Source organism: Leptinotarsa decemlineata, unplaced genomic scaffold, assembly GCF_025532065.1.
Source record: "Leptinotarsa decemlineata unplaced genomic scaffold, Ldec_3_MD MMD2_tig00004307_RagTag_RagTag, whole genome shotgun sequence".
Taxonomy (NCBI): domain Eukaryota; kingdom Metazoa; phylum Arthropoda; class Insecta; order Coleoptera; family Chrysomelidae; genus Leptinotarsa; species Leptinotarsa decemlineata.
The window spans coordinates 12162353-12175875 of record NW_027412606.1 but is presented as its reverse complement, the minus strand read 5'-3'; the positions used below and the strand labels follow the sequence as shown (position 1 = coordinate 12175875).

At 36.9% G+C, this 13523-nt stretch overlaps 1 protein-coding gene across 1 annotated transcript in view; it reads left to right on the top strand.

Annotated features, from left to right (window-relative positions):
• The window catches only part of LOC111505240 (glucose dehydrogenase [FAD, quinone]-like), a 49145-nt gene that overhangs the window by 223 nt on the left and 35399 nt on the right, over positions 1-13523 (top strand). The window contains exon 2 of the mRNA XM_074179009.1: positions 7043-7196. Coding sequence (XP_074035110.1) covers positions 7043-7196 — 154 coding nt within the window. The remainder of the gene's footprint in view (positions 1-7042; positions 7197-13523) is intronic.

Sequence of the window (13523 nt, the reverse complement as noted above, 5' to 3'; positions counted from 1 at the left end):
AAAATTTTTTTTATGTATTTCACGATATTCGCGTTGTCAGAGAGTTATCACTGTTTTCTAAATTATATTACTGTTTTGAGTTTATTACATATATATTAGAAACGAGTCAAAGTTTTTTTTGATCGTGAATGTATTGATCTAAAAAGTGAGGATGTTATAAATATAAAAAAGGCATCAAAAGACTAATGAGTATCATCTGAGTATCGCACTGTCATCATATTCGTAATATGTATTTCAATCATTTTCAGAGTAAGTTGAATGAATGATCTATTTATCATTTGTTGAAATTGTTCCAAAGTTGTACGCATTTTTGCGTACCTATCGTATTCTACCATTCAATCCGGAATCTATATATGCAATTCAGAATAGATTAGCACAAATGTCTGATTGCGTGCCATCGGTCTGTTTTATCCGGATGTTATAGTCGTAATCAGGAAGCCAGAATAACAATAACAATAGCGTAGCAAAGCGAGTATTGTAAAGGACGTCCAAATGAGCCAGTTAGTCAGTTGCACTTCGGAACCCAATCACTGAATCTCTACCGAATCATTCGAAGATAATTTGGTCCACTCCTTTCGTTGATACATAGTGTCAAATACTCTACAAACTACGCTACGCCAGAACTCTTGGTGCAATCTTTGTGAAAGTTGTCATTTCAATAATCTAATAATATCAAGGTGGAATGAATCTTTATAAGCAGGAGCAGGGCCGTAGCGAAAAGAAAAACCAGGGGGTGGGGAGGGAATCCAAATTTTCCCAACCCCACCAGCAAAATTTACCAATTTTCGAAGAAATGAAAGCCAAGGGATCAATTACTACTATAATATATACATTTTCTTACTTAGCTCTCCAAAGATTGGCTGAATGCTTATGCTCGTTAGGGTATGCACAAACAAAAATAAATTTTGGTGATTATAAAAATAATAATGGGAATTATTCTACTTTGAACCAAGGTCCTTAGTCTTTCACCATATCCACTATGTATAGGAATACTCAATACAAATGAAAGGAAACAACACTTAAATGATATTGTGCTTATTGTTTTCTGCTATTATTTTTTCTATCTTCACGGCCCGAAATTTTCCAACTTTTCCAATTCGAAAAAACAGCGAAAAGTTGGAAATTTTGTAACATTGTCACTTCAAAATTTGTGGATTGTTCAGGACTGTTTTCTTACTTGGGAGAAATTGAAATTTTTTGAAGATTTCAAACAGCTCAAAATTCTCTTCAAGTTATGCATGTTGGGAAATCCCAACTTTCTCCTGGTTCTTTCCCTTCTCTTATTACCTTCCCTTTTCTTTTCTGTCATTTTTATTTTTTTTATTTGTATTCATTTTTTTACTATTATTTTTTTTTATCTTCATGGCCCTAAATTTCCGAACTTGAAATGAGTTTACAGGCCATTTAATTTTCTCTATATCTATCACCTTCTTTGTCATTTGCCAGTCTTCCCTGAATGCCCTTCGAGGTCTCCAGTTCTGAATTCGCCCAGGACCCCGGTGTTAGATTTGTAATTTCTGACCCGGGAAAGTGTACCCGAAAAAACTCTCTCTCTTTCTTCTCCGGTTTTTGTATACTCCGTCGTATTTGTTTTCAGATTCTTTATTGAGACCTGAGGTTCCTTCGAGAGTATTTTGTAGAGCCTGGCACATGCTTGAGTCTGTTGAGTCTGTTGTCTGTTGAGTCTGTTCGACCTCCTCTCATTGCCTTCTCCACGTATCTCTCTTGGATTTTCTCAGGACTGTGTTATACTCAGTTAGGGACCTTCTGTATTGGTCTCATGAACCTGATTTCCTTGCACATTTGAAAGCTTTTTTAGTTTTTTGTCTCATCCTCGCCAGATCTTCATTCCACCAGGGCACATTCCTGTTTGATCTCTGGTTTAATATGCGACAATGTTCGTTGTACGTAGAGATGATAGCTCCTTGTAATCGATCTGCTTCCAACTCTAGGTCTATGGAATCTCTGATGTCAAACTCCATGCGGTCTAAACAGGTTTCCAGGTCCACCGTATAGGCTTCCCAGTTTTTTTCCAAGGATTTTGATATGTTAGGATCGAGGTCTGAATCCCTCTGATTTCAAAGTTTATGTGTCGATGGTCTGAACAACTTTCCTCATCGGACACATTCCATTTCCGAACGTAGTTACTTACAAATGTAGTTCCTATTGTTACGTCTATCACTTCACTACGTCTCGCATTTACGAAAGTAGGTTTATTGCCTATGTTTACTTCGCAAGCCCTCCCACCACGACAAGGTGAAGACCCCTCGGGAGGGGAATAAACCCGTTAATCTATTTGGCTGTGATTGAAACCAGTTGGTATGACGATGTCACATTTATTGAAACCCAAAATTAAACAATATTCCTGATGTACCTTGCAAAAAACTACGAATTAATCACATAACTTAGGAAAATGAGTCGATAGATAAAGGAAAACAAACCATTAAGCACTATTGAAGTTGGTATCTTCGAAAACTACACCTTCCGATTTTATCCCCACAAACTTCACAGAGTTTATGGAGATCAAATCGGGAGGTGTAGTTTTTGAAATTACTATGGATTTTCATCAAGTAACGGCCGAATCAATCAGAAAAATGTTTGGTATCTTCACTAGATTTCACAAATGATCGAAATGTCTACCGTTCATGTCCCGACATTGTCGAATTCAATCTGCCCTTTCTACTCATGGTATATAATCGCAATTGTTGTCCTCTCCCGATTTTCGAAATCACCTCAATTTACTACCGGTGTAATGTTCATTTGATTTTCCACATGAACCATGAACCCAAGAGGAGAAATCAAGCGATGTTAAATCTGGTGATATTGCGAGCCCCCTCATTGTCCTATTTGTTCTTACCCATCTGTCAGAAAAAAACTCCACTGATGTACGAGGTCTGATAAGAAAAATTGGGTTAATTTTCATTTTTCTCTATTTTTTTTATGAATCTGTCAATTTCTATTTAATTCCCTCAATCCCCCTCGGATATAATACACTTGTGCCAGCGTTTTTTCCAATCCTCGGAGCAATTCTGATATGCATTTTTTGGTGTGTCTTTGAGCTCTCATAGCTATTCAGTTTTTATCTCCTCAATCATAGCAAAACACTATCTTTCCAATGATTTGTTCAATCTCAGAAACAGGAAAAGTCGAGGGGCTGAATCTGGTGAACACGTTGGCTGAGGCACGATCACGGTAATGTTTTTGGGCAAAAAATTACAAGCAAGCAATCATAATACTAATAATAATATTTATTTCACTTGTTGAACAGTTTGAAAGCATTACAATAAACATTTACATACCTTAACAAGAAAGACGACCATGTATAACTAAAAACATATATATATATATATATATATATATATATATATATATAAAACAATCAAGAGTAACTAATAAAACTCGTCAACGGTGTTTGTCTTTTGAAAATGCAGATGTTCATTGAGTCCTTAATAGAAACATCTAGCTTGTTATACAGTTTGGGTCCAAGGTATAGATGACTCTTCTGATAGAGGGAGGTTCGGTGAGGATTCGCTATCAACAACCCTCTCGTTCTAGTAGCGTATAGGTGATCTTGCTGGTTTGCGCTAAATTTTTCTTTATTCTTATGAACGTAGAGACACTCCTCATATATATACAGACCAGCAACTGTGGGTATTTCCAGCTCTTTGAATGAGCTTTTACATGAGTGTCGCCATCCTAAACTAGCAATTATCCTGACCGCGCGCTTCTGTAATATAAATACTCTTTGAGCAGAGGAGCTCATACACCAATTCAAAATTCCATAGCGCAAGTGACAGTCAATAGTTGCCTAGTACAGATTTAGGAGCACCTCTCTTCCACAATGATTCGACATAAATATTCGACATCCTAGTTTATCACATAGTGAATCTATATGAGGACCCCAATTCAGCTTATGATTTAGAATTAGAGCTAGCATTTTTGTTTCTGGTTTGGATGTCACCTCTAGTTGGCTATCTTCATATATTTTGAGAGTTTCGGTGGTGGTATGCATTGTGAATTTGACTAATTCTGTTTTGCTGATATTTAGTGCTAGATGATTTTTTTCAGCCCATTCCAGTATTTTCTCATATATGGATTCTGTTGTTTGTGCAAGTGCTAATGTATTACAATCAGTGACCAGAACATTTGTATCGTCTGCATATGCAACTATATGTACCTTTGAAAGACTATTGTTGTATCAAGTCGTTCGCATAAATAAAAAAAAGTAGTGGCCTGAGTATAGACCCCTGTGGAACTCCTTGCTTGCAGGCCAAAGACTGACTGTGAACACTTCGAACTCTCACTGTTTGTGACCTGTTCTCTAGAAATGACCTCATCCAATTTTGGGCAACTCCACGAACCCCATAGCGATGCATTTTCTGGATTAGAACATAGTGATCCACACAGTCAAATGGTCTAGAAAAATCGATAAACAAACCACAAATTTGCAATTTGTTATCCAAGGCTGTTACTACGTGTTCTATGAAATCATATAAAGCTGATTCCGTGCTTTTATTTTGCATGAAACAATGCTGGTTTGTCGAAAGTAATTCATTTTTGAGGAGAAACGATAGTAACTGATTTTAATTATTCATTTCGTATACCTTGGATATACTAGAGAGAAGACTTACCCCTCTATAGTTCTCATAGCTCATAGAGTCTCCTTTTTTAAAAATCGGGGTAACGATTGCAACTTTTAATTTCTCAGGGAACATTCCCCGTTCCATGGAAAGATTTATCAGAGAGGTCAGGGGATAGACTATTCCTTTCATGCAAAATAGAAGATTGTTTGAGACCTGATCATATCCTCTAGCATTAGAATTCTTTAATTCATTTATCAAATCAAAAACCTCATATTCCTTGTTTGGGTAGAGAGATCATATTCTCTTTGTTCTTCCGCTTTCGTGAAATGAGCATTAAAATTGTTAGCCATGTCAACACATGGCACCTTATGTTCTCCACTAAAAATGGAAATATGTTTGGGCTCATAGTTTTTTTTCTTGATATTATTTATAGTTTGCCACATGGTTTTTGATTTATTGTGAGAACTATTCATCTTATGGTCAATGCATCTTTGATTATTTTGCTTTAGTTTATCAATGACGAGTGAGCATGTGCATTATCGTGATGCAAAAACCATGAGTTATTTCTCCACAATACCCGACGTTTTCTTCGTATTGCTTCTTGCAAGCATCGCATTACTTCAGGATGATACTCTTCATTGACCGTACCTGATACACTTAGCCACGGTAATCGAAAAAACCGTCAGCAAAACCTTGACATTTGATAGAACTTCGCGTGTTTTTTTTTTGTCTTGACAATGTTGAGATTGCTTTTTTGGGTGTGTCTATAGACACGCCCGAAGATGCTATCGTATTGCGAAACACGTGTTGAGTGTTTGTTAAATTGTTCAATGAAAATCTCACAATGAAGTGTTTCGTGAATACGTTATGGAATTTCAGGCTATGGATTTTTTTATTTAGTCCTTTTACACCGAAATCACTTATTTTGTTAGCAATCAGTTGATTGAGTTTGGTATTGCAGATGGTTCCCACCATTTTTATTTGGAACTTCCGTTCATCTACATACTCTTTCAATCCAAAACTAGTTTTCACTACAACTTCAAGTGGAATATTTTGCGCAAAATAATGTAAATTAATGTCACGGCATCGTGACAACTGCAAATGTTCATTTCATTGTAGATTCGGACTCTCCTTCGAATGGGAAATCCGAATTCACCATTGGTTTTCTTCTATCTCAATGTTTATGAAACGGAAGTGTTTATTTTTCGATGAATCGTAAAGATCCGAAACTTTGTTAATTCATATATTGGTCACCATCATCATTACGTTACGTTAGCAGACATGTTTTTTTTCTTCAACGCTGCACACAACATGTATACCATGTTCTTTTCTTTGACGCTGTGCACACCCTGTATACTTCCATAGCAGCCATGTTTTTTTTCTTCAACGCTGGCAGCATTTTTTTTTCTTTAACACTGCACACCCTGTATACCTCCATGGCAACTTTTCTTCAACGCTGCAAACACAACCTGTATACCTCCATAGCAGCCATGTCTTTTTTCAACGTTGCAGGCATGCTTCTCGCTTCAACGCAGGCGGTCATGTTTTTTTTTTTAACGCTGTGTACACCTTGTGTACAATTTGATTGATGTGTTTTGAAACAACACCATGTACACCTAACATTATTGCTCTCATAAGCAATCGTTGTCTCTCAAACAGCGATAACGTTACCGCAAACACTGGCCGTTCAGAGCTCTACCTTCTTCATTGCTTCTGTTAGTTGAATATCCGGTGTCACAGAATGACTATACTTCATCTACTTGTGAGTCGACAGAATCCCTACTGATTCAGTAAAAAAATTGATATGGCAGTGACAAAAATAACATTCATTAATGACCACTGAGATAAACAAAGTATTTGTCTCTACTCCACAACATCGACACCAGAAGAAATATCGCTTATTTTGAATTCCTTATAACACGAAAAAATATTTTGAAAACTATTATTTAATTTGACAAGAACGAAACTATTTGTTAAACTATAGTGAAACAAAAAAATTTTATTGGTCAAGTGAAGATCTGTATGGTGTTCCATATTAAATTGTAACATACAATAGATTGCGTGTAACTACATCGATAACTGAAAAAAGAAACATTTCAATTCAAAACTCTCGAATCATGGAAGAACGGCAACGAATGGTCAAAATTATATACTATTTTTATCAAATTTGAGATGTTTCAACGTTTCATTGAATAATTGAATATAAATCATAATAATATAGTTTCGGTAATAATGATAGTTACAATTCATTGTGATATTTTCGGTGGACAGTTTACAAAACCGCAACACGTGTTTCGTAAACTGTACATTGAAAATTTCCGATGAGGCGGCATTTGAATAAATTATAATGAATAATATTTTCAATATTGGGAAGTTCATTTTCTGTATCTAATGAATTGATTTTTGGTAACTCTGGTGTTTGAAAGCAGTCCTTTTATTAGAATGACATACTTTTACAGCAAACATGTTACTTCCAAAAAGCGATGTTGGTTGCTTTCCTACCAGTCATCAATGGAAGTCATCAATTGATAGGAAATATGCTGAACCTTTTGCTGAATTTAACGGAACATAGGCCACTGCTTCACCCTCTCTACCCGCAAATAAGAAATTATGGTAAGAACTTGAAACAATATATAGTGAAGTAGTTCAAGTCAATAATATAATAGGAGTTCATTCAGGCCAATTCCAGACATATATAACACACACTACACAAGTATAACAAATATGGGGCGGTAATGGAAGTTCATCTGTCTTTTTTTTTCATAACATACAAATTGGGGACGGTAGAGCCAAAAAACGAAATACGACAATTCTAGTTTCTGACAAATATTCCAAAAACTACCGCTGATTCATTTTTTGAGAAACGATAAAACATTTATTATCCGAAGAATCATGAAATACAAATCAATTAATATAATTTAGCTTATCAAAAGAGAAAAAAAAAACCTCAAAAGTGCTGCTTTGTTCCCTCCTGTTCATAAAAGAGGACATATGCCTCCCCACTCACAAGCGATTTTCATGAAAATGTGTAATGCCCGTTGTAAGTAGTCCCACTGTGATTCGAAAGTGCATATAGATTGTAACGACAAGGATCCACATTGTCTGCTGCATAATTGCTCATATCTAATCCTTCTGAAAAAAAGTCAATGACAACATTCAATTTGACACTGAATCTTTCCGTTGCAGATGATCATTTTAAATGAATTACTAAAATACGGGGAAACTTATGAATTGATAGGAACTTGGTATATTTCGTAACATTTTTTTTATTGAATTTGAATGCTAATAATACTTGTTTGTTATTCCCTGTAAAGTTTATTTTCTTAACTCATTTTCGTGCCTTTATATTTTCCAATTCGGTAGGGCCATCTGGAAACGAGTAACTGTCCTTCCAAATCGTTGATAGCAATTGACCGTACCCTCATTAGGTACGTTCTAGGTTTCCTGCTTTTAATCATATGTGACACCTAGGTGTGGGTGATCGCACTCGCAGGAAAATAGTACTGCAGGAATCGTGAATGAATGATATTCCTTTCGCGAAGTTTTCTTAGGAGAGTGTTGTAATTCGATGGAACTGTGAGAGGGAGGCGAAAATCATCTATTTTGGGAGTGTGTTTCAAAATGAACGACAGGCAGGTCTAACGGTTGAGGGAGTGCAACAATTTTTATTGTTACCCACGTTGGGGATTCTACTTCTGATATCAAAATAGTGATTGAAGTGCCTCTTTGATTTTGGTCATTGATGTAGTTATTGTTGAGGACTATCACGAGCCGTTTAAGGGATTTATTTGACCGGAGCCGGTAAGCCACACCAAAACGTTTTTTCTATTCGTAACCTTCATTCGTTTTCTCTTTTTTTCATCCAGTTCAATTTCAATTGCTGCTACTATAAAAAAAAACTACAAAGGTGGAAAAATTCCAGTTACACCTATTGGGACTGATTTCTCAAAGAAGGGAAGTTAAGAATTTTCTCCATTCTTTTTAAACGATCCATTGTGAGTTGGAGGTGTTATTTGGGACAAAAAAAAAATAATAAACCAACGCCCAGGAATTTTGCTGGTCTACTTTTTTTTCCTCTTTGGAAGAAACAAAAAAAACCCTTCTGAGAAGGTAAGAATAGTACAGTATTTCACTACATTTTTTTCCCAGTTCCACATATGAAATAAAAATTATCAAGTTCTTTTATTTTATTTCAATTTTCTATTTATAGAAAAAAATAATAAAGTTTTTTTTATTTTTGCTAATTGAATTATACCAAGTAAATGTTTTCAGAATTTAGTTGACCTTGAAATTTCTACAGTACGAATCTAATACACATTTTTGTTCAAACTTCTTGAGTTAGCTCTACATGATTTATATAGTGAACATTTGATTATTTATAATATAAAGTTGTGGGTATTTGATTTTTTTTGAGATTCATTACAAGATCAGCTAAGTGTACAATTTAATTTATTGATTTTTATTATAAATTTTACTCAATAATGACTTGTATAATTCGCTAAATAATATCTACAAAATATTTTTCGATATTTGATCAAGTTGCATATGGGGTGATACAGATATTTCTTGTTGTTTTTGATTTAATTATTATTGGGAAACATTTTGGGGATTTCATATTTGAATTCACTTACAGGGTGGGAATTCAATATAAGGAAAATATGTTAATATTTTTCGTTCTTACTTGCGTTCGATTTTTTTTCAAACAATCACTGGTTTTATAATTGAATAATTTGTTCTTGTTTTGTTAACACAGAAGGGATTTTAAGAAAGTATGTAAGAAGAACAAGGATAATATTTTTTTTTAATTTCTCAGTTTGGAATAGGGCACTTTAGGGGTTTATTGAGTAAATCATACAGAGTGATTTATGTAGGGCAATTTTTGGGTTTTACACAAGGAATAAGGAACTCTCAATTAATTATAATTTTAATTATAATTTGCTTACATTAAGAGGGTTACATTGAAACGGGACTCAGTATTTTGACTAGTTCTCTGAAAATTCAAAAAGGGAGTCAGTTCCTGATCATCTTTTTTTCTTTTTAAGGGTTTTTTTTTTTTGGTTGGCTTGGGATTTGATCTACACGATTTGATATAACCTTGAGCCATACCTACCGGAAACGGAGTCAGCGTCTTATGCCCCAACATGCAAGTACCTAGATAAGAGGGTTAAGAATTTTTTTTGTGATCTAGTGATATACTTATTAAGATCCATTTATCAACTATACCACTAATTATTTCATGGAAAGCGGAAATTACGTATTTATCATTATTTTATTTTTCCTGCGCCTGAGTTTAAGCTTAAGCTTTGGGTTAGAGTGGGGTTTGATTCCATGGTTATTCAATCGACAATTTCCGCTACATATCCAAAATATATTTTTTAATCATTATTTTGTTTAGGACCTGGTGATTAAATAGGCCTTATTGTTATTATTTTTATATCCGTTGCTCACTAGGTGAATATTTTTTTTTGTACTATAAGAATACAATATATTCTGCAGTGTCATCAGCTTTTTTTATAAATATATATATATATATATAAGATTCTACCTTTCATGATTTGTCGGGACTTATAACCATCTTTTATTCTGCGCAATCAAATCATGTAACGCCCTTGAACATCTTTTATGGACCACCCCGTCTTCACTGTGCTAGTGGCATTTGTCCAGAATAATAATAATATACTGACATAGGGGAAGATATTTGTTTGTTTTTGTCATTTTTTTTTGTTATTTATTTGTGAACTTATCTTGAAGCGGGAATTTAGAGCGCTACATTTGGCGCCCAACGTGGGGCTACATTTTTTTTTCTAAAAAAAATAAAAAAAACATTTGATCATTTTTTAGTGTTAAAGTCATTTTGTCAAAATGGCTCGGAAAATGTTGATAAATCGACTGGACAAGGATGAGCTAGAGTACGAACTGAAAATACGCGGTATTGCAACTGGAAATTGTGATGAAATGAGGAATCGTCTTGCTACGGCTCTGAGATTTGAGAAGTCCGGAGCAAGTTTGAAGTATCCGACATACCCGTATACATTTGAAGATGATGCGGAAGCGGTGAAGAAGAAACTGACTGAAGATTTAGAAGCAAGGATCGTCGGACTAACAACCGGGAGAGGAAGCAGCGAAGCAGTCAAGATAGAGACAAAATTTGCTCATGTTTTTGGACGGATAGACCATATGGAGGCTGGGGAACTTGAAGACGATAATGCACTGAGGGCTGAATTACTGGCTGACGCTCTCACAAGGTATGATGAATTTCTCGCCATACTAGATTCGCTTGAGACAAATTTGAGGTTACCTTCGGTTCAACAAGTTCCACCAGGGCTGAGTGTACTGCACGGTACCACGGACAGACAAGCATTTCAAGCTGGGATGCAAAACGCACAAACCTCTTCTCCGCGATCTGTTCCTCCTATATACCACACCCAATCTACTTCGAAGATGGTACCACCACACAAGTGGAGCCTGGAAAAGTTCACAGGAAGTTCAAAGTCAGTTTCCATTTCCGCGTTTTTCGAAAAGGTTGAGGAATTGAGATTGGCCCGAAATGTCCCTAAAGAAGTGTTATTTGAGTCTGGGTTGGATTTGTTTGGGGAGAGAGCCTATCAATTTTATAAAGAATGTCGTCGAAGGGTTACATCATGGGAAGGATCAGTTGAGGAGTTCAGACATGAGTATTTGTCATCAAACCACAATCAGGCATTATTCGAAGAATTGCAGAAGAGGACACAACATCCGTCTGAGTCAATTGGAGTATACTTGGCCATAATGTCCAGCTATTTTAATCGATTGCGTTGTCCAGTAACGGAAGAAGTGAAGCTTTCAATAATTATGGCAAATTTACATCCATTTTACCAAGATAGATTGAGAGACCCTCTACCAACCTCAATTGATGAACTCAGGTTATTATGTAGGAGCATGGAGGCCAGACGGGATACTATAAATAACTACGTAGAACCTTCAAGTCGAAGAATGAATGTTTTGGAGAAAGATCTTGCATTTGTGAATGTAACAGAGAACATCAGTCGCTTGGATATTGCTTCTACCTCCTCAAACTCTTCTACCAGCCGTCAAATTATTTGTTACCGCTGTAATCAGGTAGGACATAGGGCAATCGGCTGTGCAATGCCAAAGAAATTATATTGCTTCACATGCAAAAAGGAGGGATTCACTACAAAAACCTGCCCAAAGTGTTCAACAACGGGAAACGAGGTGCGACGGTCTTAACTGGTCGAAAAAGACGCGTCGACAACATCTTCTCGACCAATGATAGACTACAGCCGATCCTTGACTTCATATTAGACCATGCTGAGAATGATGAGAGGCCTTACTTGAGAGTTAGTATTCTAGGGGTGACATTATTGGGATTGCTTGACTCTGGTGCTTCAACAACAATTCTTGGGAGCCGCGGGTGGAAGCTTATTAGTGGACTAGGACTGCCACTGGATACCAATAGGAAAGTTGTCTGTAGGGTTGCCAACGGTCAAACTTGCCAGAGTATTGGAGGATGTTCTATACCATTTCAAGTCAGGGACCGTCTGAGGCTAATGAATGTGTTAGTTGTTTTGGAAGTTCCTCACACGCTCATCTTGGGAACAGATTTTTGGAAAGTTATGGGCATAGTTCCTGACCTTCGTCATGATGAATGGTGTTTTTCTGAACTGCCGGCTACAGTGGATATCGTTGACCACCTTAGAAGTCAAACTCGCCTCACCCCTTTGCAAAATTCCAGGCTTGACGCACTCGCCCAACGTAATTTGGAACTTATGGGTAAGAACTTAGGATGTACAGACCTGGTGGAGCATAAGATAGTAACTTCTGCTTCTCCAATCAAGCAAAGATACTACCCAGTTAATCCGGTCATGCAGAGTCACATCGACAGAGAACTTGAAGAGATGCTCAGGTTAGGAGTTATTGAAAAATCGAGAAGTGCTTGGTCCTCACCTATTTTACTAGTGAAGAAGAAGGATGGCAAATATAGATTTTGTGTGGACTTCAGGAAGTTGAATGTCGTCACCGAAAGGGATAGCTACCCCTTACCATATATCTCGAGTACACTAGACAAACTGCGCGATGCACATTATTTGTCTACCATCGACATCAAGTCCGCGTACTGGCAAGTTCCAGTGGCAGAGCAATCGAGACCCTATACAGCATTCACAGTACCCGGGCGAGGTCTTTATCATTTTAAGCGGATGCCATTCGGCCTTCACAATGCTCCTGCCACCTGGCAAAGACTGATCGACCAAGTCCTGGGGTCCGAACTTGAACCTCACGTTTTCGTGTACCTCGACGATATAGTCATTGTTACCCAGACGTTTGAAGACCACTTAAAAATTTTGGAAGAAGTGTTTCTCAGATTACGTAAGGCCAGATTGACTGTTAGTTTTGACAAGTGCCAATTTTGTCGACCAGAACTGCGCTACTTAGGGTATGTTGTCGACCGAAACGGTTTGCATGTTGATCCAGAAAAAGTACAAGGTATGCTTCAACTGGCTGAACCTAAGACCATAAAGGAGGTGAGAAGAGTTATAGGTACTTTTTCGTGGTACAGGCGATTTGTGAACAACTTTGTAACCCTAATCTCTCCGATGACGGCTCTCTTAAAGAAAGGTCGAAAATTCACCTGGACTCCTGAGTGTCAACGTTCTTTTGAGAAGCTCAAGGAATGCCTTGTGGCGGCACCCGTGCTAAACTGTCCTGATTATAACCTTCCCTTTGTCGTTCAATGTGATGCCTCAGCCTATGGCCTTGGAGCAGTTTTGGTGCAACCTCACCCAGATATGGATCGCGTCATCAGTTACTTAAGCCGATCTCTGACCAGACAAGAGAGAAATTATTCGACGACCGAACGAGAGTGTTTAGCGGTTCTATGGTCGATCGAAAAGCTAAGACCTTACCTAGAGGGTGTACCATTTACCGTGATTACTGATCACTACT